At 35.4% G+C, this 26863-nt stretch overlaps 3 protein-coding genes and 1 pseudogene across 3 annotated transcripts; 1 reads left to right on the forward strand and 3 right to left on the reverse strand.

Annotated features, from left to right (window-relative positions):
* On the reverse strand, positions 1–96 carry LOC126027530 (uncharacterized; annotated as a pseudogene).
* A 2061-nt stretch (positions 97–2157) lies between these two features.
* LOC126021489 (olfactory receptor 3A2-like) lies at positions 2158–3114 on the forward strand. Its single transcript, XM_049782644.1, has one exon. It carries the CDS (start codon positions 2167–2169, stop codon positions 3112–3114), a length of 948 nt encoding a protein of 315 aa, XP_049638601.1. The 5' UTR covers positions 2158–2166.
* A 10390-nt stretch (positions 3115–13504) lies between these two features.
* Positions 13505–14467, reverse strand: LOC126021441 (olfactory receptor 1P1-like). Its single transcript, XM_049782641.1, has one exon. The coding sequence runs from the start codon at positions 14456–14458 to the stop codon at positions 13505–13507; it is 954 nt and encodes a 317-aa protein (XP_049638598.1). The 5' UTR covers positions 14459–14467.
* Positions 14468–25687: 11220 nt separating this feature from the next.
* Positions 25688–26641, reverse strand: LOC126021027 (olfactory receptor 1P1-like). Its single transcript, XM_049782615.1, has one exon. The coding sequence runs from the start codon at positions 26639–26641 to the stop codon at positions 25688–25690; it is 954 nt and encodes a 317-aa protein (XP_049638572.1).
* Positions 26642–26863: the final 222 nt, after the last annotated feature.

The raw sequence follows: 26863 nt of genomic DNA on the forward strand, positions 1-26863 counted from the left end.
TAAAATATGGAGTGCTTCACAAATTTGCGTGTCATCCTTGTGCAGAGGCCATGCTAATCTTCTCTGTATCATTCCAATTTTAGTTTCTTTCTTGAAATTGGTTTGCTCAAGTTTTCTATTTATTTCTTGTTCAATTTTGGAAGGTTTTGTAATTCAAATTTTGTCCATTTTTCTAGATTCATTTAGGGGCATAAATTTTACTGTAGTCAGTTATGAACCTTATATTTCTGTGGCGATTGTAACTTCTCCATTTATGTCACATTCTTAAAGGGTTCTCTTTCATTTATTTAAAGGACCTATCTAAGGGTTTGACAGTTTTATTTATTATTTCAAAGAATGTATATTTCCTTTAGATCTCTATTTGTCTTTTATATCTCTAATTTTAATGGGTATTGCATAAAGCTTTCTCTAGTTTTAATTATCTACTTTTCATTATTTCATTGCATGGGCTTCAGGGAGTAGAGAGCCATCATTGAATGTTAATGTATAATGATTTGGGAAGGAGAGTCACTTTGACTATTTTACTCTTCCAATCCATGAACAGGAGATATTTAATATATTGCAATCTTCAATTTCTCTTTACTAGTAATGTATAATTACCATTGCCATGTGAATAAAATAAGAAGGGATTTGCCTTTCACCTACCTTGTAATTTGTAATACCTTGTAATTCCTAGGTATTTGATGTTTGTGGGAACTATTTTAAAATTATTGTCTTTAAATTTTCTTCTTTTGGTTTATTGTTTGGGTACATATTTTTGTAACCTACAACCTTATTGTATTTTTTTCTAGGAGTTTTTTGTGAAGTCTTTTATTTTAAATCTGTAGAATGACACCTGCAAATAGTGACAGTTTGACTTCATTTTTAATTTTGATTCCATTGATATCTTTTTCTTATCTATTGTGATACAGACTTCCAATCCTATACTGAATAAAAGAGTTCACAGTGATAGTCTTTCCTTGTTCCAGATCTGAATGAAAGGCTTTCCTTTTTTCATCATTTAGTCTGATATTTATTATAGGTTTATTATAGATGCCAATTATTATCATAAGGTATGCTCCTTTGGCTTTTTTTAAATAATGAATAGATTCTTAAATATCTTCACTGCATAAATTGGTAATTAATATGACCATATCATTTTATATTTGCCTTTGTTGAAATACTTTACATTAATTGAATTGAGAATATTAAACTAGATGTACATTCCTAAGATGAACCCAAAATAATCATGGTATATATTTCTTTTACTATATTGCCCAATTTATTTCACTGAATATTCATTGAAAAAATTTTTTTTAGTTTTTGGGTCATATTCGGCGGTGCACAGGGGCTACTCCTGGCTCTGTGCTCAGAAATCACTGATTATATGGGATGCTGGGATTCGAACCACTGTCTGTCCTGGGTCAGCTGTGTGCAAGGCAAACACCCTACTGCTGTGCTATCTCTGCAGCTCCATCACTGAATATTTTTGAGGACATTTACATGAATGTTTAGCAAGGATATATATATATATGATATATATATGAACATCTATCCTTGTTATATATATATATATATATATATATATATATATATATATATATATATATATATAACAAGGATAGATGTTCATTGAGAATGTTTGAAATCTATTAAGTTGTTTTGATGATCCTAAGACAAAATGTGGAGTTTTCATATTAATTTTACTTTCTAATTATCATAAAAGCAGAAGTTGGCTTTTATTTTTATTTCTGACATTTATGTGAATAAATGGAATATAAAGGTGTTAAGGCTTTAGCATGCAAGATGAGAGTATAATAAAGGTACTGAAGTGAGGAAGGTTGTTGGTGAAAGAGGTATAATCGATGAGTGAAAAACTCATCATCTGAACTTCTGGGAATTTAGCGTGGGGCATTGGACATAGGTGGTTTAAAGCATTATGTTAAACAAATAAGTGAGTAAGGGTCCAGAACTGGGCGTAAGTGGTAAGGTGCTTACCTTGCACGCACTAACCTACGACAGACTGCGGTTCAATCCCCGGCATCCTATATGGTCCCCAAGCCAAGAGCGATTTCTGAGGGGATAGCCAGGAGTAACCCTTGAGTGACACCAGGTGTGCCCCCCCCCCCAAAAAAAAGGTAAGTAAATTAATACTTCCCCTTATGGGACTTTTCTTTACAAGGATTCATGGATTCTACCAGTGGAATCAACAGGACAGCTGTTACTGAGTTCATTTTACTGGGCCTGGTGAAAACAGAAAAGCTGCAATATCTGCTCTTTTCAATCTTCTTCTTTGCCTACCTGGTCACAGTGGGAGGCAACCTCAGCATCCTGGCAGCAGTTGTGCGAGATCCCAAACTCCATACCCCCATGTATTTCTTTTTGGGAAATCTGTCTGTGCTGGATGTTGGATGTATAACAGTCACAGTTCCTGCAATGTTGGTTCATCTCCTGTCTCACAGGCCTACAATTCCTTATGTATCTTGCCTCTCACAACTATTCTTCTTTCACCTCCTGGCTGGGATGGACTGCTTCTTGTTGACAGCCATGGCCTATGACCGATTCCTGGCCATTTGCCAGCCCCTCACTTATAGCACACGCATGAGCAAGACAATCCAGATAATACTGGTGGCTGTGTCCTGGGCATGTGCCTTCTCCAATGCTCTGACTCACACAATTGCTCTAAGTACCCTGGACTTCTGTGGTCCCAACAAGGTTAATCATTTCTATTGTGACCTCCCACAGCTCTTCCAGCTTTCATGTTCCAGTACTCAACTTAATGAGCTGATTCTTTTTGGTCTGGGTTTTCTAATGGCAGGTATTCCTGTGTTGCTCATCATTATATCCTACATTCACGTTGCAGCTGCAGTTCTACGAATTCGCTCAGTGGAGGGCAGGAAAAAGGCCTTTTCTACATGTGGCTCTCACCTCACTGTAGTTTGCCTCTTCTACGGGACTGGTATATTCAACTACATGCGTCTCGGGTCTGAGGAGGCCTCTGACAAGGATAAAGGGGTCGGAATTTTCAATACCGTTATTAATCCCATGTTAAACCCTTTTATCTATAGTCTTAGAAATCCTGATGTTCAGGGGGCTTTGTGGCGGGTTCTTGTAGGAAGGCAGTCACAGACCTGAGAGATGAAAGGTTACTTTGCTGTCTTTTCTGGGTTGAGAAAAATGACCCTTTAAAATATTAATCTTTAAAATAAATAATAGAATAAAATATTAATCTTCTGATTCTGAATATCTGTGTATTGTGCTTGTTTTGTAGAAAATCCCTCACTAACTCATTTTTTATGCAACCCATACTTTTTGAATTGCTTTTATGGTCCAGATACTAGTCAAAGATATTGCTTGAGGAAACTTGACAAAAAATACCCATATTAATATAACTCATATATGATTAAGAAATATAATGTAAAGTAAATAAAATAAGTTATCACTTTATATTATATATTATTACATAAAAATGCTTTTCAGAGAAATATATGTAATAAATTCCTCTGAATAAAAATTATGAAATGCAAGTACCCAGCAAGTTTTCTTCTCCTTTTTTTTTTTTTTTCAAAAAACATTGAACTCATGGAAGTCCAAAAGATCTGGGTAACAGTGTCATATTGGGGTAACTGTCTAATATTTCAGTCTCTGTATATAAGAACATTATTATCTTGTAAATATTTTTATTCTGGTTGGAATGTGAGATTTTCTTGTCTATTAAGTGCTGTCAACACTATTCCATTCTACTATTTGCATTTCATGTCTAAGAATATAAGTTACCATCTTCTACTACACACAATATTCCCATGGGTTATTAAAGGATCAGTAAAATCTAGTGGGAAAAAAAACCAAAAAATAAAAATACACTAATTCATATATGATATAATTTAATATAGAAAGAGCAATGTTTCATATCTGTCCTTTGCTACATCTTGTTCTCTTACAAGTCATCTTCACATATTATAATGACTTTAAAATAATAAGTTTTATTCCAACCAGGTCCTTACTAATGTCCCTATAGAATTTCCAAGTTAACTATCTCCAAGTCTTTTCTCTCCCAATTCTCCAAGTTCAGAAAATATTCATGAATGCAGTTCTAGCAAGTTATGCATTGTTCTAATTTAACTTTATTAGTTATCAGTACAGACACAAGGCAAAAATTTTTCTTACCTTGATATTTTTATATTAAATGCATCTAGTCATAATTTATATGTCTTCCTATGTCTTATGGAAGACTATATCCCTACACCAATCAAACTGTTTCTCTCCTGTGTCATTATTAAAATTACCTCATCAATACACTTGATGGTCTTATCTATGATTTCTGAGACATAGTACAGAATTGAGAATGGAGGAGTGAAAATAAAATCTGTGAATAAAGGGAGGGATGAGATGTTGAGTAAAGAGAGTAAATAGATAATATTATTTAGGTAAAGGACATGCAGGTCCATATTTATAAAATTATATATAATACCTAAGAGCTACTGTGGGACCTTGAGAATTCTGCTTTTCCTGTGAAAGTTTCTACTTTTTGCTAAACTGCTTATGAGCTTCTACACTCCCTTTGTCAGCTTGTATGCCTATAGGAATATGACCTTCAGATAAGAGTTGGAGATGCAGGGAGACCACCCGTTGGGATCAGATAGCTGGGCTGTCCCACATGGGCAATATAGATAAAGGGGGACAATTACATCAATGTCTGTTACCATGGAATCAGGCTGTCTGAATTTTAACATTAAGAGTACCCAATGAAATAGAGGATGTATTCTTTAACATGTGGGAGGTGCCAATAGAAAGGTAACTGGGTAGGTTTAGATTGATACTGAATATTTGTATAACCTGAGTGGAATAATGTCTTGTGGTCCTTGACTGGAAGCCTGTTGTCAGGTGGAAGTCTTGGACCCTTACCTAGCTAAAGAAATAAACCGCCTCTGTGTTTTGTATTCTCATGTCTTTGTCTGAGCTAACTGACCTCTCTCTATGTCTCTGTCTGTTTCTGTCTCTCTGTCTCTGTCTCTCTGTCTCTGTCTCTGTCTGTCTCTGTCTCTCTCCCTCTCTCCCTCTCTGCCTCCCTCCCCCCCCTCTCTCTTTCTCTCTCGTCCCACCTCGGTGATGCTCTCCCTAACTTTGGTCATAGATTTTTCTGATGACACCTGTGTGAAAAGCTTAAAATAACAAAAATGTCCATCTCCAGAAGATCTGTACAAAGTGAGATTTAGGTCATCTCTATACATAAAAAAAAAGAGATGAAATCTTGGCGGCTGGGAAGCAAGAAAGCCTTGATATGATTCCTAAAACCTTATGGTCTTCTGAGCACCACTGGTATGGACTTGGTAGCCCGGCAAATAAAGATGAAATTCTACCATTTATGTCTTATATGAATCAAGAAGTGATTAAGTGAAGGCAACCTTATATTCTTACTCAATATATTTTACAGAGATTGAACAAAAGATGAACTAAAATATAAATAAATGTTTGGACCAAAAAAAATTAGTTAGTGATAACCAAAGGAACAGGTTAATCAGGTGAAAGAGTTTCTTGTCTGGCGAAGAATAGAATTGTTCATCACTGAATTGTTCTTCACAAGCAAAAACTTGAAGTGATTTCTATACATCTGATTATTAATGACACACATCTAACCCTTCCAACATGTCTGTTCCACTACAATAAGAAGTGAAGGAAATTACACAGATATAAAAACTTAGAAGTTGTTTTTGTTGCAAAAGTAAATAAAGATATGAGAGAGTGACATGAAAGAAGAATGAGAAAACTTAGAATATCAGACAAGAAGCGTCAGTCATGTCAAATGTCAAAAAATTGAGTAAGAAATCATTGCATAGTGACCTGAGATGAAAGGAAAATTCACTCCACAGAACAATTTCCATTACTGCATGGCCCCGTAATAACTAATATCTTTAAAATAGTATAGTAGGAACCCTCTAGAGAGCCAGAAAATATGTTTTTCTAAAGACATAATGCTGTAAAATAGTTTGAATTTTCTTTTGTTTCTCTGCCTAGCTCAGTACATTAGGACTTATTGTTGGGAGAGAGTAAGGGAGGAGGTAACTGCTGAGGGACACAAGATTGGCCCATGATAGTTATAATCATCCTCAGTTTGGGAGGGAGCAGTGCTTGCTAATATAGTGCAAGGATCAGAAATGAAGCACATCTATATCTTTTTACATTTGGTTCTCCTTTGTCAAAGTAAATAAGCTTCCTTGAAAGGCAAAGGAAAAACTAATAAAATGAAGAGCAAATCTATGAATAAGAGCAAATTTTTATAAACAACATATCTAACAATTTGTTAAGATATAAAATATATAAAAATTACAGTCCTCAAAGAAAAAACATAAAGTATAAAAATAACTTTAATTGACATTTCTATTTTTTAATCTAATTTATTTAAAGAAAATGCATTACATAGTTGACATAACTGATAATAATAATACATTTTTAGGAAGACCAAAAGCAACATGTTTTGTTTTTTTTTTTTTTTAAATAGAAAGGGGGCCAGAGAGATACCATGGAGGTAAAGCTTTTGCCTTTAATGCAGAAGGTCATTGGTTCGAATTCCGGCATCCCATATGGTACCATGAGCCTGCCAGGAGTGATTTCTGAGCATGGAGCCAGGTGTAATCTATGAACGCTGCCAGGTGTGACCCCAAAACCAAAAAAAAATAAAATAAAAAATAAAAAAAATAGAAAGTTGAAAGAAAAACTAAAGAGATGAAAGAGAAAGGAGAGTACTTTTTGAAAACTATTGACTCATATTGAATTCAATAAAGCACCAGCAGAAACAGAGAAAAATCAGTAAATATATAAAATGATGTTAATTTGCTCTTATGATTAGATCTTATTATTCATTCATTATAAATTCAAATTTAAAGAATAATTATCACCTTGATAATACCAGGACAGGTATTATCAAGAAAGCAAAATATAACCAGAGATAGTAACAAACCAGGTACTATAAAGAAACATTTACACTATTGTAAAATATAAATTGGTATTTTTGTTATTGTGCACATTGCAACATTATTCACAATAACCATTCTAAGAACAATAAACTAGACACTAAAAAAAAATACTATCTCACTTTTTTACATGGATTATAAAAGTATTTAACTCACAGAACCAAGGAAAAATAAGGTGGGCAGGCAGATGGAGAAAATGGAAGATATTGTTCAAAGGGTATAACTCTCTGTTATAAAATTAGTAAATAAAGAAGGCCAGAGATATAGCATGAAGGTAAGGTATTTGCCTTGCATGCAGAAGGACAGTGGTTCAAATCCCAGCATCCCATATGGGCCCCCAAGCCTGCCAGGAGCGATTTCTGAGCATAGAGCCAGGAGTAACCCCTGAGCGCTGCTGGATGTGACCCAAAACAAAAACAAACAAAAAATTTTAAAAAAATTAGTAAATCAATAATGTCTAATAACAAAAACTTTAATGATAATTCAATGCTCTAAAAATAGATGGTAAAGAAAATAGACATAAAGTTGGTAAAGGAGAAAGCTAGTAATTTACTAATTTCATAAGTGATATATTTTGTTTTATGTATTCTTTAGGTTGGATGTAAGTTCCCAAATTAGTTTACACACAAAGGAAGTTACTGTATTTGGACATGACAACCAGGAGAAGGAATCAATTAAATGCATTTTAGCAGCTGGCAACCCAAGAACGCAAAGGTCATCAATGGATGAATGTATATCATTGGAATTCAATAATCAAAAAAGGAACAAACTACTGATAGTCATAATAAGATAGATAAAATTTATAACGTGGTTAAGATAAAATGTGAATAAAGACACAAATGATTTTTGTTTTTCTGGATGTATAAAAAGTATAAGCCGATAGTAAATGAGCCATATCTGTGATAGCAGGGTCCTTTGGTGGGGGAAGAATTTATGACTAGAAAACACTAGAAAAATCTTTTGGTGGTGAGGAAAAATTAGAAACTTTGATTGTAGTAAATGGTACAATACTATATAGATTTGGCAAAAATGCATTAAATTGTATGTTTAAAATTATATTTAATTATAACTCCTTAAAACAAAAGAATACATATTACATTATTGACATTGACTCCCATTTAAAAGTACAAATGCATATTTATATACATATGTAGGTAATAAAGTTATAAAATGGGGAACTGGAGTGATAGAACAATGAGTAGTAAGTACTCTTACCATAAACACAGCTGAACTGGGTTTGGTATCTGGTACCTGACATTGACCCCTGAGCCTGGTCAGGAGTGATTCCTAAGTTCAGAACCAAGAGTATACCCTGAGTATTGCAGGACATTACCATAGAAAGGGAAAAACAATCAAAATTATAAAAGAAAGGATTATATTAATAAACACAAAATTCAGGATGATATTTATTCCTAAAAAATGAATAAAGAGGTTCATGATACTAGATATGCTCTATTTGTTCTTCATTTTGTGGATACATAATATTTATTACATAATTCTTTATATTTTACAATATTTATTTAAATACATAGTTTTTGTTAATATAAAATATCTCATTTTTTATTTGAAAAGTAAAAACTATGTTTTGATAAAAAATAATGATAACAATAGATCAAAATGTAAATACTTTCATGTATTTCAATCAGGGAAATGTCAACATGTATACAGAGTATAAGTTATTGAATAATATTTCATTATTAGCGAAAATTAAATATTTGGACTATCTTTAAAGTAATGCAAGTTACAAATAGTAGCAAAAAAGTTCAACCTTACTATCACTAATAAATATAAATAAAATACAATTAATAACAATAGGATATGTGAGAATGTATACATAAAAGGTTCTAGTAATGTTTAAGATATGGATGAATTAGGAATGAAATTAGGAAATTAGTAGCTATACTAAAAAAAGACTCAGTTAATTAAAGCAGTGTGGACCCAGTGGGTGAGAACCTGGAACTTCAAACCAGGGCCAGATATTGAATATCTTGTTATAAAACTCTAGGCTAGACAAGAAATTATAATTTTTTCTTTGTCTCCACTTTGCCTTCTTCATGCTGTTTCAGACTAGAAGTTGTTTTAAACACATTACAATGTGAGGTGGAAGCTGAGTAGCAGGAAACTGCTTATTTACTTTGAGTGGAATTTTAGTCCTGTTGGTCTTTTCTCCTCAAGGACATACAATCACCACCGAAAGGCCATGAATAAACAATAATTGGTCACAATCTTCTACAACTTAAAATGTCAAAATCATGTACAATGTTTTTTTTAAGTATTTATTGGGGTAAAGAAAACTAAGAAAAATGGCCAAAAGGCACATGAAAAAATGCTCCACATCACTAATCATCAGGGAGATGCAAATCAAAACAACTACGAGGTACCACCTCACACCACAGAGATTGGCACACATCACAAAGAATGAGAACAAGCAGTGTTGGCGGAGATGCAGAGAGAAAGGAACTCTTATCCACTGCTGGTGGGAATGCCATCTAGTTCAACCTTTATGGAAAGCAATATGGTGATTCCTCCAAAAACTGGAAATTGAGCTCCCATACGATCCAGCTATACCACTCCTAGGGTTGTACCCTAGGAACACAAAAATACAATACAAAAATCCCTTCCTTACACCTACACTCATCGCAGCACTATTTACCATAGCAAGACTCTGGAAACAACAAGATGCCTTTCAACAGGTGAATGGCTAAAGAAACTGTGGTACATATACACAATGGAGTATTATGCAGCCATCAGGAGAGATGAAGTAATGAAATTTTCCTATATGTGGATCTATGTGGAATCTATTATGCTGGTGAAATAAGTCAGAGAGAGAGAGAGAAAGATGCAGAATGGTCTCATGTTGGGAGCCAGATCCTTTGAAATATAGCTTAGTATAAGTACAGCCATTTTGCCTCGGACAGACATTTTGTCTCAGCATTGCCCTTAATCTGAACTTAAGATGTGTACCTGCCAAATGGGCAGGAGTTGACTCAGACTGCCCTGCAAGAATTTGACCACACAAAAAGGCTTGTTATAACATGTATGTACTTGCCGGAGGTATGCTGGCAGAACATTGTGATTTTTATGAATACACCTAGAGATTGTGTTGTTCATGTAACCTACCGTTATAAAATCTCCCACTATTGTTCACTTCCTATATAAGCCCTGCTTGTTTGAAATAAAATTGACACTTTGATCAGAATCCTTGACTTGGTGTCCCTTTTCTCCCACCCTTCTTTCTTTCAGGCAAGAGTCCTTTCCACGACCATGAATAACTGAGAGCCGCAGGCCATCTCAGTCTCACTCTTCTATGGGTTTTAAGAAAAATGAAAGACATTCTTGCAATAATTTACAGAGACAGAAGAGAGGAGGGCTGGAAGTTACAGCCCACTTCATGAACCTCACCACAAAGAGTGATGAGTTTAATTAGAGAAATAACTACATTGCGAACTATCCTAACAATGAAAATGTATGAGGGAAATAGAAAGCCTGTCTAGAGTACAGGCGGGGACAGGTTGGGGAGGAGGGATATTTTGGGACATTGGTGGTGGGAATGTTGCACTGGTGATGGGGGGGGTGTCCTTGTATATGACTGAAACACAACCACAATCATGTTTGTAACCAAGTTATTTAAATAAAATATTTTTTTAAAAAAGTGCAAATCCTGAGGAAGAAAAAATGCATTATGTTCTAAAAAAGGAAAGGGAAAAAACAATGGATCCATTTGACTGTTTCAAGGGAGTGGACAGAGAATGGAACATACCGTACAAATTTTCCATTACTATGAGAACTCATATAGGGGCACTTATTTATAAGGACATAAAAGAGGAACATAATGTAGCCTGTAAAATAGGAAGACTGTTAGCCCCTAAAGTAAAAAACCTTTTGGGAGACCAATTCACAGAAATTAATTAAGAAGATGCACCAAAATCAATGAGAACCGGTAGAAATCTAAGACTTAGGTACACACACACACACACACACACACACACACACACACACACACACACACACACAAACAAGCCTGCATAATCTTGTACATATTAGGGTTCTGTCCCTTATCTTATGTTTTTAAAGCAGAGACAACGGCAACCTTTTAAAGAGCTTCAGTCCTGAGTGCTCTTTAATTGTCACACACTGTCTTGTAATTTGTAAAGTTTCAAGCAAAATGAAAACACAAATTACATCCCAGAATAGGCTGGGAAATAGAGTTGGGGGTAGAGGGAGAGAGCTGTGACAATGCAAAAGCTGGGTCTGGGTTCTGCCACACAAAAACATTAAATAAAAGGTAGAGAGGACATAGTTGGAAAGATGAAAACATGGTCATATTTCACCACATAGATATGGCAAAAGGCTATATAGCACCACATAATTGTTTACTGTTTGTTTTCCGGTAATACTAATACCCTTTTTTAAAACTTTATTTAAGCAGTATGTTTACAAGATTGTTATAATATAGTTGCTAACCTTGTAACACAATGTTTAAATAAAAAAAATGTAGTTGTTATTTTCTTTTTTTTACAAATGAACTGTTAATACTTGTATGCTTTTAAGAAAAGCACATATAAGGGTTATATTCCACAAAAAAATAAAGCTCTTACTCTGAATTTTTCATATACTTTATTTATGTAAAATTAAGTATCACATTTCTTAAAATATTTTTACCAGATTTTCTCCATATCTCTTAGGAATTTTATTTTGCTTAATGTGCTATTTTTATATCTTATATTTTTTGTACTTTCAAACACTATTTGCTATATTGTTATTCTTTATTTTTTGTATTTGTGGGGGGGGGCACACCCAGTTATACTCAGGGGTTACTCTTGGCTATGTACTCAGATATCGCTCCAGGCTTGGGGGACCATATGGGACACCAGGGGATCAAACCTCAGTCCATCCTAGGCTAGCACTGGCAAGGCAGACACCTTACTGCTTCGAGCCACTGCTCTGACCCCTATTGTTACTCTTTACTCTTGTTTGTCTTTAAGATAATTATAGTATTTGATATCTTATTTTCTAATTAAATTTTACTTATATGCATCATACTTTCATATTATCTATGAATTTTATACTTATTGTTACCATGTTTTCACAAATAATTTTCAACTTTGTTTTTAATGCCACAATCTCAACATATTCCTTAATTTTCTTGACTGTAGCTATCATGCTTGTAATAAATTGTAACTATTTAAAAGTAATTATGTTCCTGTCATATAGATTGTATGTTTGAAAGTCTAGGATTTGGGGAACTGTTACCCACAGAGTCAAAATTTCATAAATAGCTTTTTCTTTTGTTTGATTATTTGAGAGGGCAATACCCGGCGGTGCTCAGGCATTACTGCAGGTTCTGTACTCAGTAATTACTGAGGTGTCAACTATATATGTATTTATTTAGTGCTAGAGATCACACATGTGAGACATTGAAACATATCATCCAGATAAAGTGTATTTTTATTCTGTTTGTAGTTGGATATCAGATTAGCTTGAACTATGAATTCATGCTTCCAAAAATATTGCTGCAATATTTGGGAATTGACACTATAAAGAAGAGCCAAAGATCACCCCAGTTTCTGTTGTCTATAAATACTCACCTGGAAAAAGAAAAAGGAAGACAATTCCCTCATACTTACAGATGATAATGCAGCTATCTGAGCCAAGATGTTATACCAAATTAAACTTCTGTAATCACTAAGAAGAAATTCTGTAGCTTGTATTTCAAGAGTCTTGAGGATTTACATTATGCCTCAGTGTTCGTGAGGTCACTTGATTATGTCTTCTTATAATGTTGTCTTTTAAATGCTTTATGATACTGCACTGAGCAAAATGACATGCTTTCTCTTAATTAAAGTTTGTTTATCTTCCTTAATAGTAATATAATCTAAGCTCAATGTATGGGCACTGAGTACAATAAACATTTCTCAAACATAACTGCAATTGACTCAGATCAGTCATCAAATTCAGGCCAACAGCATATAAAGTTATAAGATATGTCACATTTCTTGCAGATTTTGTTCTTCAAGGGAAAATTTTCCTTGTCAATTGATCTCTTTCCCTCTTCCCACTGGTTGAAGTAAAATTATATTGATAAACATTAACAGTTATCCAGCGCCATAATTAGAAACCACTATTAAAGGTTGGAAAAAACAAAAAGTAGCCTAGATCATTGTCAACTGTATAGTTAAAATGCCTATACTACTTTGTGTCCATAATTGATCAATTTTATAGCTTTCTAATTTTGTCTTTTCTGTATACTCATAAACCATAATATTTATTTCTTAAGAAATATAAAATGCTGTGACTTATAGCAATATAAATACTGTAAAAGTACTCCTTGTGAAATAACTTGATAAATGTTAAGAAATACTCAAATTAATTACATAGCATGGTGAAAATTTTATTTTTCTCATCAAAATGCAACTCAATGAAATTCAGGGAACAGAGAGAGGTGATATATGAGTGATATAAGATAACATGTGAAATTCAGAAATCAGATTGAGGTAGAAATTTCTATTAAGCTATATGCCAGACAGCAGAGAACACTTGTAATCTCTTAGAATTTACTGAGCCTTCAAAAAGAAGACTTTGCCTCTGAAAAGTCTCCCCAAGGCTCCCTTCATGTCCTTGTTCCTTAGGCTATAAATGAAGGGATTTAAAAGGGGAGTCACAACTGTGTACATAACAGCAGCTGCTGTATCTTCTTCTACTGAGTTTGTGGTAGAGGACGAGGGACATAAATAAGCCCTGATTACTGTTCCAAAGAACAGAGCAACAACTGCAAGGTGGGAGCCACAGGTAGAGAAGGCTTTGCGCCTTCCCTGGGCAGAAGGCACCCTGAGGATGGCTGCAACAATGCGAATATAAGAGATCAAAATGAGTATAAAGGGAACTAATATGACTGCACCCCCTAAGAAGAGAAGAACCAGCTCATTTACCTGAGTGTCCGAACAAGACACTTTCATTAGGGGACCCAGATCACAGAAGAAATCTGGAATAATTTTGTTAGGGCAGAAAGAAAGTCGAAACATGAGGAAGGTGTGGGTCATGGCCACAAGATTGGTAAGAGTCCAGCAAACAGTAATCAAGAGGATGCAACGTCGAGGACTCATAATCATTGTGTAATGAAGAGGATGGCAGATGGCTACATAGCGATCATAGGCCATTGTAGCCAGGAGGAAAATGTCCATATCTCCAAAAGTTAAAAAGAAGTAGAGTTGAATCAAGCATCCTGCATAGGAGATGGATCTACTCTGGGTCTGGATGTTCACTAGGGCCTTGGGCACTGTGCTGGAGGTGAAGAGAATGTCTGCACAGGATAGGCTGGCAAGGAAGAAGTACATTGGGGTATGGAGACGTGCATCAGTGAAAATGGCCAGGACGATGAGCAGGTTGCCAACCACTGTGACCACATACATCCACAGGAAAACCAGGAAGAGGATATGCTGCTGCTCTGGTCTCTCTGAGAGTCCCCAGAGGATAAATTCAAAGCTGTTTGTCTGGTTCTCTCTTGCCATAAGCCCAGAAGTCAGAGAACAATGACTTTTTAGAGTCACATTTGTATTTTTCTAAATATATTTCACTCTAAATGATGATGAATGTGGCATCCTATAAACCAAAGAGGAAGAAAAATAAAATAATGTTATCTGTTAAATGATTATTTCTTTTTGTATTTCTCTGTACTTCTGTTTCAAAAGGTCTTACATTTCTTTTTTCCTCCACTGTGCCCTCACAGAAGCAGAGTCTGTCAGTAATTCTTTCATTCCAAAGATACCTAGTACAGATTCTTGAACTGTCAGTGTACTAAGTAAATAGGGACCAGAGTGATAGTACAAAAGGTAGAGCATTTGCTTTACAGGCAGCTGACCCAGATCTCCAGTATTCCATATGGTTCCCCTGAGCACCACCAGGAGTAATCCCTGAGTACAGAGCCAGGAATAAGCCCTGAGCACTGCCAGATGTGGCTCCCAAACAAACAAACAAACAAACAAAAAAAAACCCACAAAAACTGTAATGATAATTCTAAAACACAAAGTATTTTATGTAGATAAATAGGTAGAAAAAGATACACTAAAATAATTTTTTAATTCTGGAGTTTCTATTTATTCGATTCCATTAAAATCATATCACCTTCAAAATAAGTTTCATGTTATCTGAGATATAAAGTCCAAGAGCCAATATTCTTTTTTTTTTTTTTTTTTTTGGTTTTTGGTCACACCCAGCAGTGCTCAGGGGTTACTCCTGGCTCTATGCTCAGAAATTGCTCCTGGCAAGCTCAGGGGACCATATGGGATGCCAGGATTCGAACCACCGACCTTCTGCATGAAAGGCAAATGTCTTACCTCCATGCTATCTCTCCGGCCTCAAGAGCCAATATTCTTTTTTGTTTTGTTTTGTTTTGTTTTTTGGGCCACACCCGTTTGACGCTCAGGGGTTACTCCTGGCTATGTGCTCAGAAATCGCCCCCTGGCTTGGGGGGACCATATGGGATGCCGGGGGATCGAACCTCGGTCCTTCCTTGGCTAGCGCTTGCAAGGCAGACACCTTACCTCCAGCGCCACCTACCCGGCCCCAAGAGCCAATATTCTTAAGACAAGTTTTATATTATTCATCTTGACAAAGACCAATATATAACTATTTAATAGTTGTTTAATAAAGATATGTAAAGGTAAATCTTCAGCTATTTGTAATAACAATGAAGAAATTATAATAGGACTCAATACACACATGTGCCTGCACACACATGGACATACACTTTAGATACAGAGTAGACAGATTTTAAAAATTGAAATTTTTCTGGGCCATAAACATAGCTCAGGATTGTACCCAATGAGAAGCTGTATAGCAAGAGAAATTTTTGATAATGTCCAATCAGTAGCAGTATGAGCTGGAAAAGGAATTATGGCTCAAAGTTAATAGAAAGGTGAAGGTGGATCCAATTTTCAAATGTTTGTAATGAAACAAAGGATCTTTATTCTGTAAGTCATAAATCTCAATCTATGGACACTGTTATCATACAATGAGATGGAGGAGGAATTGAGAAGGAACATAAACATTTTGTTATTTTCCCATGTGTTGGCACCAGTTGAGCATTATTTATAGAGTATATTATCCAGATGGTAATTTAGTTAATATTCATTAACTAAACTTCTAAATGTGTCTTCAGATAACATGCCTTCAGAAGATGTTCTGAGTGGGGTGATTCACAGCCACTTCACTGAGCAGAGCAGAGGCCATGCAATTAATAAAAATAAAAGACATCATTGTAATAATACTCAGACAATAGAGATAAGGGCTGGCATGACTGGCCCATAATATGAAGCTTACCACAAAGAGTGTTGAGTGCAATTAGAGAAATAACTACACTAACTATCATGACAATGATAGTGAGCGAGAGAAATAGATTGCCTGTCTCGAATACAGGCAGGAGTGGGGGAGAAGGAATATGGGGGCATTGGTGGTGGGAAGGTTATACTGGTAAAGTGAGGGGTATTCTTTTTTATAACTGATTTTTTGGGCCACACCCAGTGACGCTCAGGGGTTACTCCTGGCTATGCACTCAGAAGTCTCCCCTGGCTTGGGGGACCATATGGGACGCTGGGGGATCGAACCGTGGTCCGTCCAAGACTAGTGCAGGCAAGGCAGGCACCTTACCTCTAGCACTACCGCCCGGCCCCTCTTTTTTATAACTGAAACCCAACTACAAACATGCTTGTAATTGTGGTGCTTAAATAAAGATATTATAAAAAAATTAAAAAAACATAAAACAAACATGTTCCTCTTGATTTACATCAACCTCTGCAAACAGTGCAAGTATGAAGATTTCTTTATACTCTTACTATAAAACAGTCAGGTATTCTCTTCCCTGGTTGATCCTGATACTTCAATCCTATAAAGCAAATTTTATTTTTATTCATAAATATAACTACACCTAGATGATTTATCATGTTTGCTCTTGTACATTGGTGGTATATCTGAACTTGTTTTCCACCTGAGTTATCAAACTTACCTTCTTGTCAGTGTCTACCTTGGTCACCATCACCAATGACCTGTTGTCTTTTCTTCAGTGCTTGGCATCATTGGGAATTGATGTAATAATCTGCCCAAGCACTCACAGGTTCTTCGTCTGTATCCAGTGAAACAGTGATAATGGTTTCAGTTACTGATTGCCTGCATCAGCTGCTGCATGTGTTTCTGTTACTTGCAGCAAGCCTGCAGATAGGATTTCCCTTCATTATATCAACAATAAACCTAGTGTTCCAATCCCTTTGCTTAAGGAGACTTATTCAGTTTGTTTATTTATTTCCCAGATAGCCTCGGTATGAATAACTTCAGGAATCCTGTGGGAAACCAACACTCAGTAATTGTCCCATACCCCATACAATCCCTCAGGTGCAGTTTCCAAGAGTTCAAAGGATGTAGTCCAGAAGTATTGGGATTTCTGCTAAGAAAAGTTGTAACTATCTATGTCTTAGACTGAATCATAAAGCTACATCTATTAAAAATACAACTTAGTCACTGACAACTGAAATGACAGTCTTTAATCCTCAAAGTCCTCTGAAAGTATTATGATTTCTTGTGTGGATTGACTTTTGAAACCGTATAAAATAAATAAATTCATATTCATTCTAAAATATTTGTTAATCTTGAACAGCATTTTAAATGAAGAAGTCATTTTTTGTCTTCTAGGGTATTTTGTATATAGAATTGTGACTAATTTGAGGGGCAGAGCTATAGCACAGCAGGGTGGGTTTTTGCCTTTCACTTGTCTGACCTGGGTTCAATCACTATATGGTCAACCAATCACCACCAGGTATGGCCCTGGAGTGCAGAGCCAGGAGTAACCTTTGAACACTGTAGGTATGACCCCAAAACAAAAACAAAACAAAACAAAAAGAATTTTGACTAATTGTGGTTTTGAATCTGTATTCTGTTACTTTGCTATACTGGTTTATTTTTTTTAAAGTTTGTAGTGGAGAAAAAGTCCTTGATTATATTCTTATGCCATAAGCAAATAGTATAGTGATAGTTTAGCCTCTTAGAATCTGATATGGTTCCCTTGATTTCTTTTTCCTGCCTGATTGCTGTGGTAAGGACTTCCAAGACTACATTGAATACTAGTGGACAAAGTGTACATTCTTTCTCAGAGGAAAAATGTTTAGGTTTTATTCACAGAATATTATGGGGACTGTGGGTTAGTTACAAATGGTCATTTCTATCTTGAGGAAGGTTTTTTCTATCTCTATTTTTGAGTTTTTAATTTTTACACTATAATTTTATAGTTATTAATAACAGAGTCTTAGCCATACAATATTTTGTGCTCCAATCACACCATGAATGGATGTTGAATAGTCAATACATCCTCTGACTCAATTGATATTATACTATTTTTATTTTTCCTCTTTTTGATGTGGAGTATTATATTGCATATTACATGTATAAGATTTATTTGTATATATTGAATCATGTGCATACATTGAGTCATGGATAAATTCCATCTGATCATGGTACATGTTCCTTCTAATATTGTTGGATTCAGTTCACTTAAATTTTATTGAGCATATTTGCATTGATAGAAACCAAGGATATTTATATTTTTACCTTTTAGTTTTATTTATGTCTGTTTGGAGTATTAGAGCAGTTTTGACTTCATAAAACTATAAGGAAGAATTACTTTTACTTTGATATTTTGAAAGGTCTTGAGATCTTAATCATCTTTGAAGATTTGGTAGGACTCACTAGTAAATCTGTCTGAACATGGGCTTTTGTTCCTGAGAAGATTTTAAATTGCAGTTTCAATTGCCTTACTCATTATTAGTCTATTAGGTTTTCCATTGTTTTCTAGTCAATCTTGGTGGTTGTATGATTTTATAAATTTATCTATTTCTTCTAAGTTAGCCAACTTAGTATCATAAAACACTTCATAGTAACCACTTATAATCTTGTATTTCTGAGATATGTGTTATATTTTCTTCCCTTGCTTGGATCCAATTTATTTTCATCTCTCTTTTTTTTTTTACCTCATGAGTCTAGCTAAGGATCTGATAGCCTAGTCTATTGTTTTGAAAAATATCCACCTACTTTTTCCAATGGTATTATTTTGTTTATTTTTATATCATTGATTTCTCTTGATATTTGTTTTTTTTTACTGCCATTTACTTACTTTGGTATTCAGTGATTACTCTTTTTTTAGAAGTTGCAAGACAGGAGCATTAATTGAGATTTCTGTTCATTCTTCTTGTAAGCCTATTTTGTTATGAACTTCTCAGTACTGGTTTTGCTACTGATTTTATGTTCTATAAATTTTAGTTTATTTTATTTTTATTTGTTTGGGAGAATTCTTAAATTTCTTCTTTAGATTTTGTGCCAATTTCCCAACTTCACTCCATTGTAACTAATCTGTCAAGAAGCCAAGCCAAAAAATCCAGGTACACAGGTGTGCAGGCTGAAAACTTGAGGTATTCTCAAAGTGGGGATGAAAAACCCTTTCACTCCCATACTGCCAGAAGTCCTAGCACCCATGCCACAGCTACTACTATGTGAACTCATCAACCCAGTTCTGCAGATATTGTTCTCCCTGAAGTGCATGGTCATACATGCCTCTAAATTCTACACTACTGACAGTAGAGCACACCAAATTAGATGGGAAATTTGCATAGAAGCCAATGAAGATCAATAAGAAAAACCAATAATACAAATGGTTCAACTAGAAACAGACAGCTAATTAAACTTTCAGACAATGATTTAATGACCCATTTCCATTTTTCAAAAAATATTTTGCTGAAGCATTTTTCCATAATTCCATTTGTCATTTAATTGTACCAAGAAATATAAAATAAATTCTTTTGTGCCTGCTCAGGGTGAAGCATTGAGTTGGTGAATAGGGAAACTTAGAACAGTGGTGAAGGAAATATCTCACTGGTGATGGAATGCCACAAAAGGACTGATGATGGAACATTGAATGCTCAAAATAAGTGTAATATAAACAACTTTGTAAACCATGGTTTTTTAAATAAAACATTTAAAAAAGAACATGTTGTTTAGTTTTCGAATGTTGTACCCTCACCCAACTTTGTGATTTGTTTCTGCTTTCATGGCATTGTGTTCTGAAGAGATACCTGACAAGATTTCTATTTTCTTGAATACTCAAATTAATCTCAATTTATAGTACCATCTGAAGATTGTGCACTATACATTGGAGAAGTATGTGTATTTAGCTTTTTGGGACTTGTGGATCCAACCTATTATTATCCAACCTATTATTTCTTATTAGGATCCAACCTATTATTTCTTTCAGTTCCTCATTTGGAATTTTTTCTTCCTTACTGATGTTCTAACTCATCAATCTGTCCAGTGTCAAAAGATAAGTCTCCCACTACTATTGGTTTACCACTGCTTTATAAATTTTTTTCTACCCTCTTGTTTGGTTCATACATGTTATACTAGTTAGTTTACTTAATCTATTGGGCCCTTGATCAATATGTAATATCCATCATTATCTCATTATTTTTAGGTCGAATGTTCTTTAATCTGATAGTTATAGTTGCTCCTGCTTTTTAAAATCTATCATTGGCTTGTATGATTAGTTTCTGTACTTTCACTCTGAGCCTGTGCTTATCTTATCAATTAAAGTGTGGTCCTATAAGTTGAAGAAGGTTGAATTTTGATCTCTAATACACTCAGCCACTCAATGCCTTTTGGTAGGAGATTTCAACCCATAAACAAATTTGTTGCTATTTTTCTATGATGATTTTGGATGTTATTTTGTTGGTTGACACTAGCTTTGAGGGGGGGGGGCATGCCCAGTGGCGCTGCGCTCAGACATTGCTCCTGGCAGGCTCAGGGAACCATATGGATTGCCCTAGGACAAATCCGGATCCATTTCGGCTAGGTCAAATGCAAGACAAATGTCCTGCCACTGTGCTATTGCTCTAGCTCCTCGCATTAGCTTTTTATTATATTTTTTTATTTTTAATTTTTTATTATTTTTATTATACCATTTAGTATTCTCTACAGAGCTGGTTTAAATTTAACAAATGTCTCTAACTGCTGCTTATATGAAGTTTTTTTTTCTTTGGTTTTTGGGCCATACCCGGCGGTGCTCAGAGGTTACTCCTGGCTGTCTGCTCAGAAATAGCTCCTGGCAGGCACGGGGGACCATATGGGACACCGGGATTCGAACCAACCACCTTTGGTCCTGAATCGGCTGCTTGCAAGGCAAACACCGCTGTGCTATCTCTCTGGGCCCTATGTGAAAATATTTTTAACCCCTCCATCAAATCTGAGTGATATCATTGCAGGGTAAAAGATTATTGACTGAGGTGTTTTGCATTCATTATTTAAATGTAAAATTGTACCTTCCTCTTACTTAAAGAGTTTTATGTGAATTTATTTTGTTGCTCTTGTATTGAGACTTTTCCTCTCTCTATACTAAGTAGTCTGTCACTTCTCTTTGATCATCACCATTTTGATTAAAATTTTGTTTGGTACTCTTGGATCAATGCACAAATCTGTCTCCTCTGTCTGTAGAACTTTTTAGCTATTATCTCTCCCACTAGTCATTTTCACCTTTTATCTTTTTCTTTCCTGAAATTCCAGTAATTTGGAAGCTGTTTGTATCGTTTTTCTATTACATGTCTTAAATTTTTGTTATTCTCAAAAGCTCCCTTTTATATTACCTTTTTCTATATTGATAATTGCTGTGTTCCTTATTCTCAAGCTCACTGATTTGATTTTTATCTTCTTTCATTTTACTTGTGAGTCCTGTTACTGAATTATTTAACTTCTTAAATTCTATTTCAATGATTGCTTTAATTTTTTATCAATTTTTCTTATCCCATTTTTTCTTTTTGTTTTAATTTTGAGTCACACAAAGCTATGCTCAGGGTTATTCTTGGCAGAGATTAAGGGACCATATGTGGGCATTACAGCCAGTTTGGTTGTATACAAGGCAAACATGCTAGCCACAGTACTGATTCTCTGGCTTTCATCAATTCTTTTTTGGTTTTATTGTATTTCTTCCAATTATTTACTCAGTTCAATTAACATTGAAAGTTCAATTAACATTGAAAGTACCATTGTTCTCAAGTCATGCTTGGGCATAATCAAAAGTTCTGATGTACCTAAAAACTTACCTGGATTTCTGACCCTATCTGTTGAAATGACTTACGGTAATTCCTTCACTTTTGTATTAATTCTGGTACTTTCTAGGTTGTAAGGGTAGAGCTCTAGTTTCCAGGTCATCTGAGCAGTGTTAAGGGTGCTCCCATTTCCAACATCAAGCTAGTGCTTATGACTGTACTGACTGGCAGTCACTGCTGCTTTGAAAGTTTCTTCACAGAACTAGTGAGAGTTAAGTTAGGATGCAAGCTCTAACAAAACAAGGACTGGAGAGTGGCAAAATTACAAAAATAATTTGTGGGTTCACAGAGATGGGAGAGAGCTTAATAAGTATGAGAATAAGCACATGCACCTGGAGGCAAGCAAAAATACAGCATGGATGGGAAGCCAGGGCTGGTCATACAGGACCAGGCAGGAAGGGCCAGAATGTCTTCTGGTTACTGTAACGTGAGTACTGAGGCAATAACCTTTAATTTATTGTTTACTACTATGCAATCTGCTATGTATCTTGTCACTTTGTTTACTTACTATAACTGTAAATTTTTCATAGCCAATATTTCATTTTGCTTTTTTTTGTTTGTTTGTTTGTTTTTGGGCCACACCTTGCGATGCTCAGGGGTTACTCCTGGCTGTCTGCTCAGAAATAGCTCCTGGCAGGCACGGGGGACCATATGGGATACAAGGATTCGAACCAACCACCTTTGGTCCTGGATCGGCTGCTTGCAAGGCAAACACCGCTGTGCTATTTCTTCGGGCCCTCATTTTGCTTTTTATATAAAAATCTTAAATGTAATTTAAATATATTAAATATATTTAATTATAAATATATTCATCATTATTTTAAATTTCAATAATTATTAGGTTCAATAAAAATTCAATAATAATTTAGATTCAGATGAATAAGAATTCAACTATTTTCAGTCTACTACTATCAGATGTTAAATTAATTTGACAATTGTATTTAAGATCTACAGAGACATTGCTACCCTGTTTAGTATTAGGCATTCAGTGGAGTTAAAGATTAAGTCCTAGCTTCTATTTCTCTAAATATTCCTCTGGATAGGATTCTCCCCAGATAAGACTGTCAGAAATATTACAGTTACCATTCATAGCTACTCCCATTTGGTGGCATTTTATCAGGAAACTCTGCTGATAACTAATTAGAAAAGATTTTCTTCCCTATATTTCATGAATTTAGATACTGACTAAATAACCCATGAAATTGTCTGATTTTAGCAGCTTCTCATATAACAAAGTTTTTTGGGTTTTATTTGTTTTGTCTGTTTATTTGTTTTTGGTTTGGGGCCACACCCAGTTGTGCTCTGGCTCTGTGCTCAGGAATCACTCTTGGTGGGCCCAGAGAACCATATGTGATGCCAAGGATTGAACCCAGGTTAGTCGTGGGCAAGACAAATGCCCTATCTGCTGTACTTTCACTCTGGCCCAGTAGCAAACTTTTTAGCTGTTATCATGATACCTACTATCACAGATTTGATAGTTTTCTTCAAATACAAGAATTTTCTTTTTCAATACACATAAAATAGTAACCATGCATATGGGTAGCAAGTATAATGAATGCATCCATCAGCTAAAACATAACCTGGTAAGGCCAAGTAGCTAGATTTAGTCTATAAGAGGTAATAAAGTGTACAAATTATACCATATTTTACCATATAGGGAATGTGTGTTCTCCTTAAAATTAATATTTATTGGCAGAAATGTAGTAGTATTTTTGAGAAGTGACATGAAATACTCTTTGAGATTAACAGAAAATTGAAAAGGAATAGCTTGAATTCTTGGTGATTATGTGGCCAACATATCAGGCCTGTATTATTAGGAGAAATATATATATCTATATATATATAGATATATATATATGTGTGTGTGTGTATTTTTAGTTTTCAAAAGATGCATATTTTAGGAAAAAAAGATACATATTTTAGAGGTTTTTATTAGAGTAGTCAAAACTTAATCATTTACATAAAACCTCATATTAATAGACAAAACACAATAATAATAATAATAGCACATAGATAGGTAGGAATAAGCCCTGAGTAGCACCGGGTGTGGTTCAACAAATAACAGCAGTATTTTTTGTTTTTGTCGTCACACCCAATGCTGCTCAGGGCTTAGTTCTTCCTCTGTGTCACGACTATCATTTAGGGATTATTCTTGCTAACTTTGAGAACCAAAGGGTTACAGACATTGCATCTTGTTTGGCTATATACAAGGCAAGTACCTACCTGCCCTAATAGCTCTCCAGCTTCCACAACAGTAGCTTATAGCAAAGGAAACTCTCACAACGTAATTTAAAATGTTTAAAGATTTAGAGTCCTGGAAACCAATCTAGAGATCTTTTGTTTGTTTGTTTGTTTTGTTTTTGTTTTGGGGCCACACCCAGCGGCACTCAGTGGTTATTCCCAGCTCTGAGCTCAGAAATTGCTCCTGGTTAGGGGAACCATATGGGATGTCGGAGATTGATTCCACATCCTTCCTGGGTCAGCCATGTGCAAGGCAAATGCCCTACCACAGTGCTACCACTCTGACCCCCAATCTAGAGATCTTTACTTATGAATCTCTAATTAACTTAATCTATGCCCTCAAATTTAGACATGATGGGCCAGCAGAGCAATAGTACAGTAAGTAGAGCACTTGCATTGCATGTGACCAACACAGGTTTGATCTGTGGAAACCCAAGTGATATCCCAAGCCTGCCAACAGTGATCCTTCAGTGAAAAGCCAGGAGTAAGCCTAAGCATCTCCAAGCGTGGCCCCAAAACAAACAAACAAACACACAAAAATTTAGACATGAATATGTATTTACTCTTAAATTGGTAAGAATTTTGACACCATCAGCTGAAATCCTGACTTACTCATTTATGGTTCATCCTTAGTTGAAACTGCAGGGAAATGACTGAATAATAGGAGATACAGATAGTTTAATTGCATATATATGAATTATTATTAAAATAATATATCATTGAGTTGGTAAGTTTGAAGGTTTGGGGATTATTATGCAGTAGTCATACTTTATTATTATTTATTATAAATAACAATTATTATTTATTATATTGAATAATTTACTCTTATGATTATTTTTGAATAGTTTATTATGGTTAGTTTGTTACTCAAATCAGTTCCCTAATAACTGACCTTTCAGTTTGGTTCAAAGGTCTTTGGTTACAAAGACTTTTGTTCACAACCTTGAGAAATTGTTTATATAATTTTCTATATTTTAATGTAAGAAATACTTGTTCATTGGTATGAACACATCAATATTAAAGTTATGTCAGTTTTTTATCATTTACACATTTTCAAGACATTGTTGATCAAGTTTTGATGAATCCATATGAAAGACTGCATAAATATTTAGAAATATGAGCAAAGAAAAGTCATTCCTCCTGGTAAATGTTATTTTATGATCAAAAGTTGATTAAAAATAACAACTCGAAAGATTCATTTTCGTATGAAACTTAGTTTTTATTTTCCTAAGCACTATTCATCTCATAATGGGGTTCACAAAGGAAAGTGATCTGTGGATTTCAAAAATGACTTATTTTATATAGAGCTTTCCATAAAATTTTTCATCAGAAGGCACAGTGAAAACTTACAATTCTCTGTAGAAACTACCTGACCTTTAATAATGAAACTTTTCCCTTGAGAAGTCTCCCTAGGGCTCCCTTCATGTCCTTGTTTCTCAGGCTGTAAATGAAAGGGTTTAGCATGGGTGTCACCACTGTGTACATGACAGCAGCTGCTGTATCCCCTTCTACAGAGTTGGAGGAAGAAGATGAGGGGAACAGATAAGCCCTGAACACCGTCCCAAAAAACAGAGCAACAACAGCGAGGTGGGACCCACAGGTAGAGAAGGCTTTGCGCCTCCCTTGGGCAGAGGGCAGTCTGAAAATGGCTGAAACGATATGGATGTAAGAGATAAGGATGAGTATAAAAGGGATGACAAGGACTGCTCCCCCCAAGTAGAAGAGTACCAGCTCATTGACCTTAGTGTCAGAGCAAGACACCTTCATCAGGGGTACAAGATCACAGAAGAAGTCAGGAATGATTTTGTTCGGGCAGAAGGAAAGGCGAAACATGAGGAAGGTGTGGGGCATAGCAAGGATATTTGTGAGAGTCCAACAGACAGTAATTAGGAGTACACAGCGCCGAGGGCTCATGATCATTTTGTAGTGGAGAGGGTGGCAGATGGCCACATAGCGGTCATAGGCCATTGTTGTCAGAAGAAAATTTTCCATTTCCCCAAATGTCAAGAAGAAATAGAGCTGGGTCAGACATCCTGCATAGGAGATGGACCTGCTCCGTGTCTGGATGTTTACCAGGGCTTTTGGCACAGTGGTGGAAGTGAAGAAGATATCTTCACAGGACAGGCTGGCAAGGAAGAAGTACATGGGCATGTGGAGGCGTGTGTCAGTGCAAATAGCCAGGATGATGAGCAGGTTTCCAGTGACAGTGACCAGGTACATGCACAGGAACACCAGAAAGAGAACACGCTGTTGCTCTGGCTGTTCTGCGAGTCCCCAGAGGAGGAAATTGAAGTTGTTGCTCTGGTTCCCTCCTGCCATGATGCTCAGAGTCAGAGCAAGGTTGAGAGACCTTGGTTGAGAGCCATTAAAATTCTCTAAAACACATTTAACACTAAATAAGTGATTAATATGCCATTCTTTATACTCTGCAAAAAAGTGCAATTATGTGCTTTCTATATATTTTTCTATATATTTAGTAAAAGCTACTAAATACAAGTGTCATGAAGAATTGGACACAATTTAAGATTTCTTATTTTCTTT

This window comes from Suncus etruscus, chromosome 1 (assembly GCF_024139225.1).
Source record: "Suncus etruscus isolate mSunEtr1 chromosome 1, mSunEtr1.pri.cur, whole genome shotgun sequence".
Lineage (NCBI taxonomy): Eukaryota > Metazoa > Chordata > Mammalia > Eulipotyphla > Soricidae > Suncus > Suncus etruscus.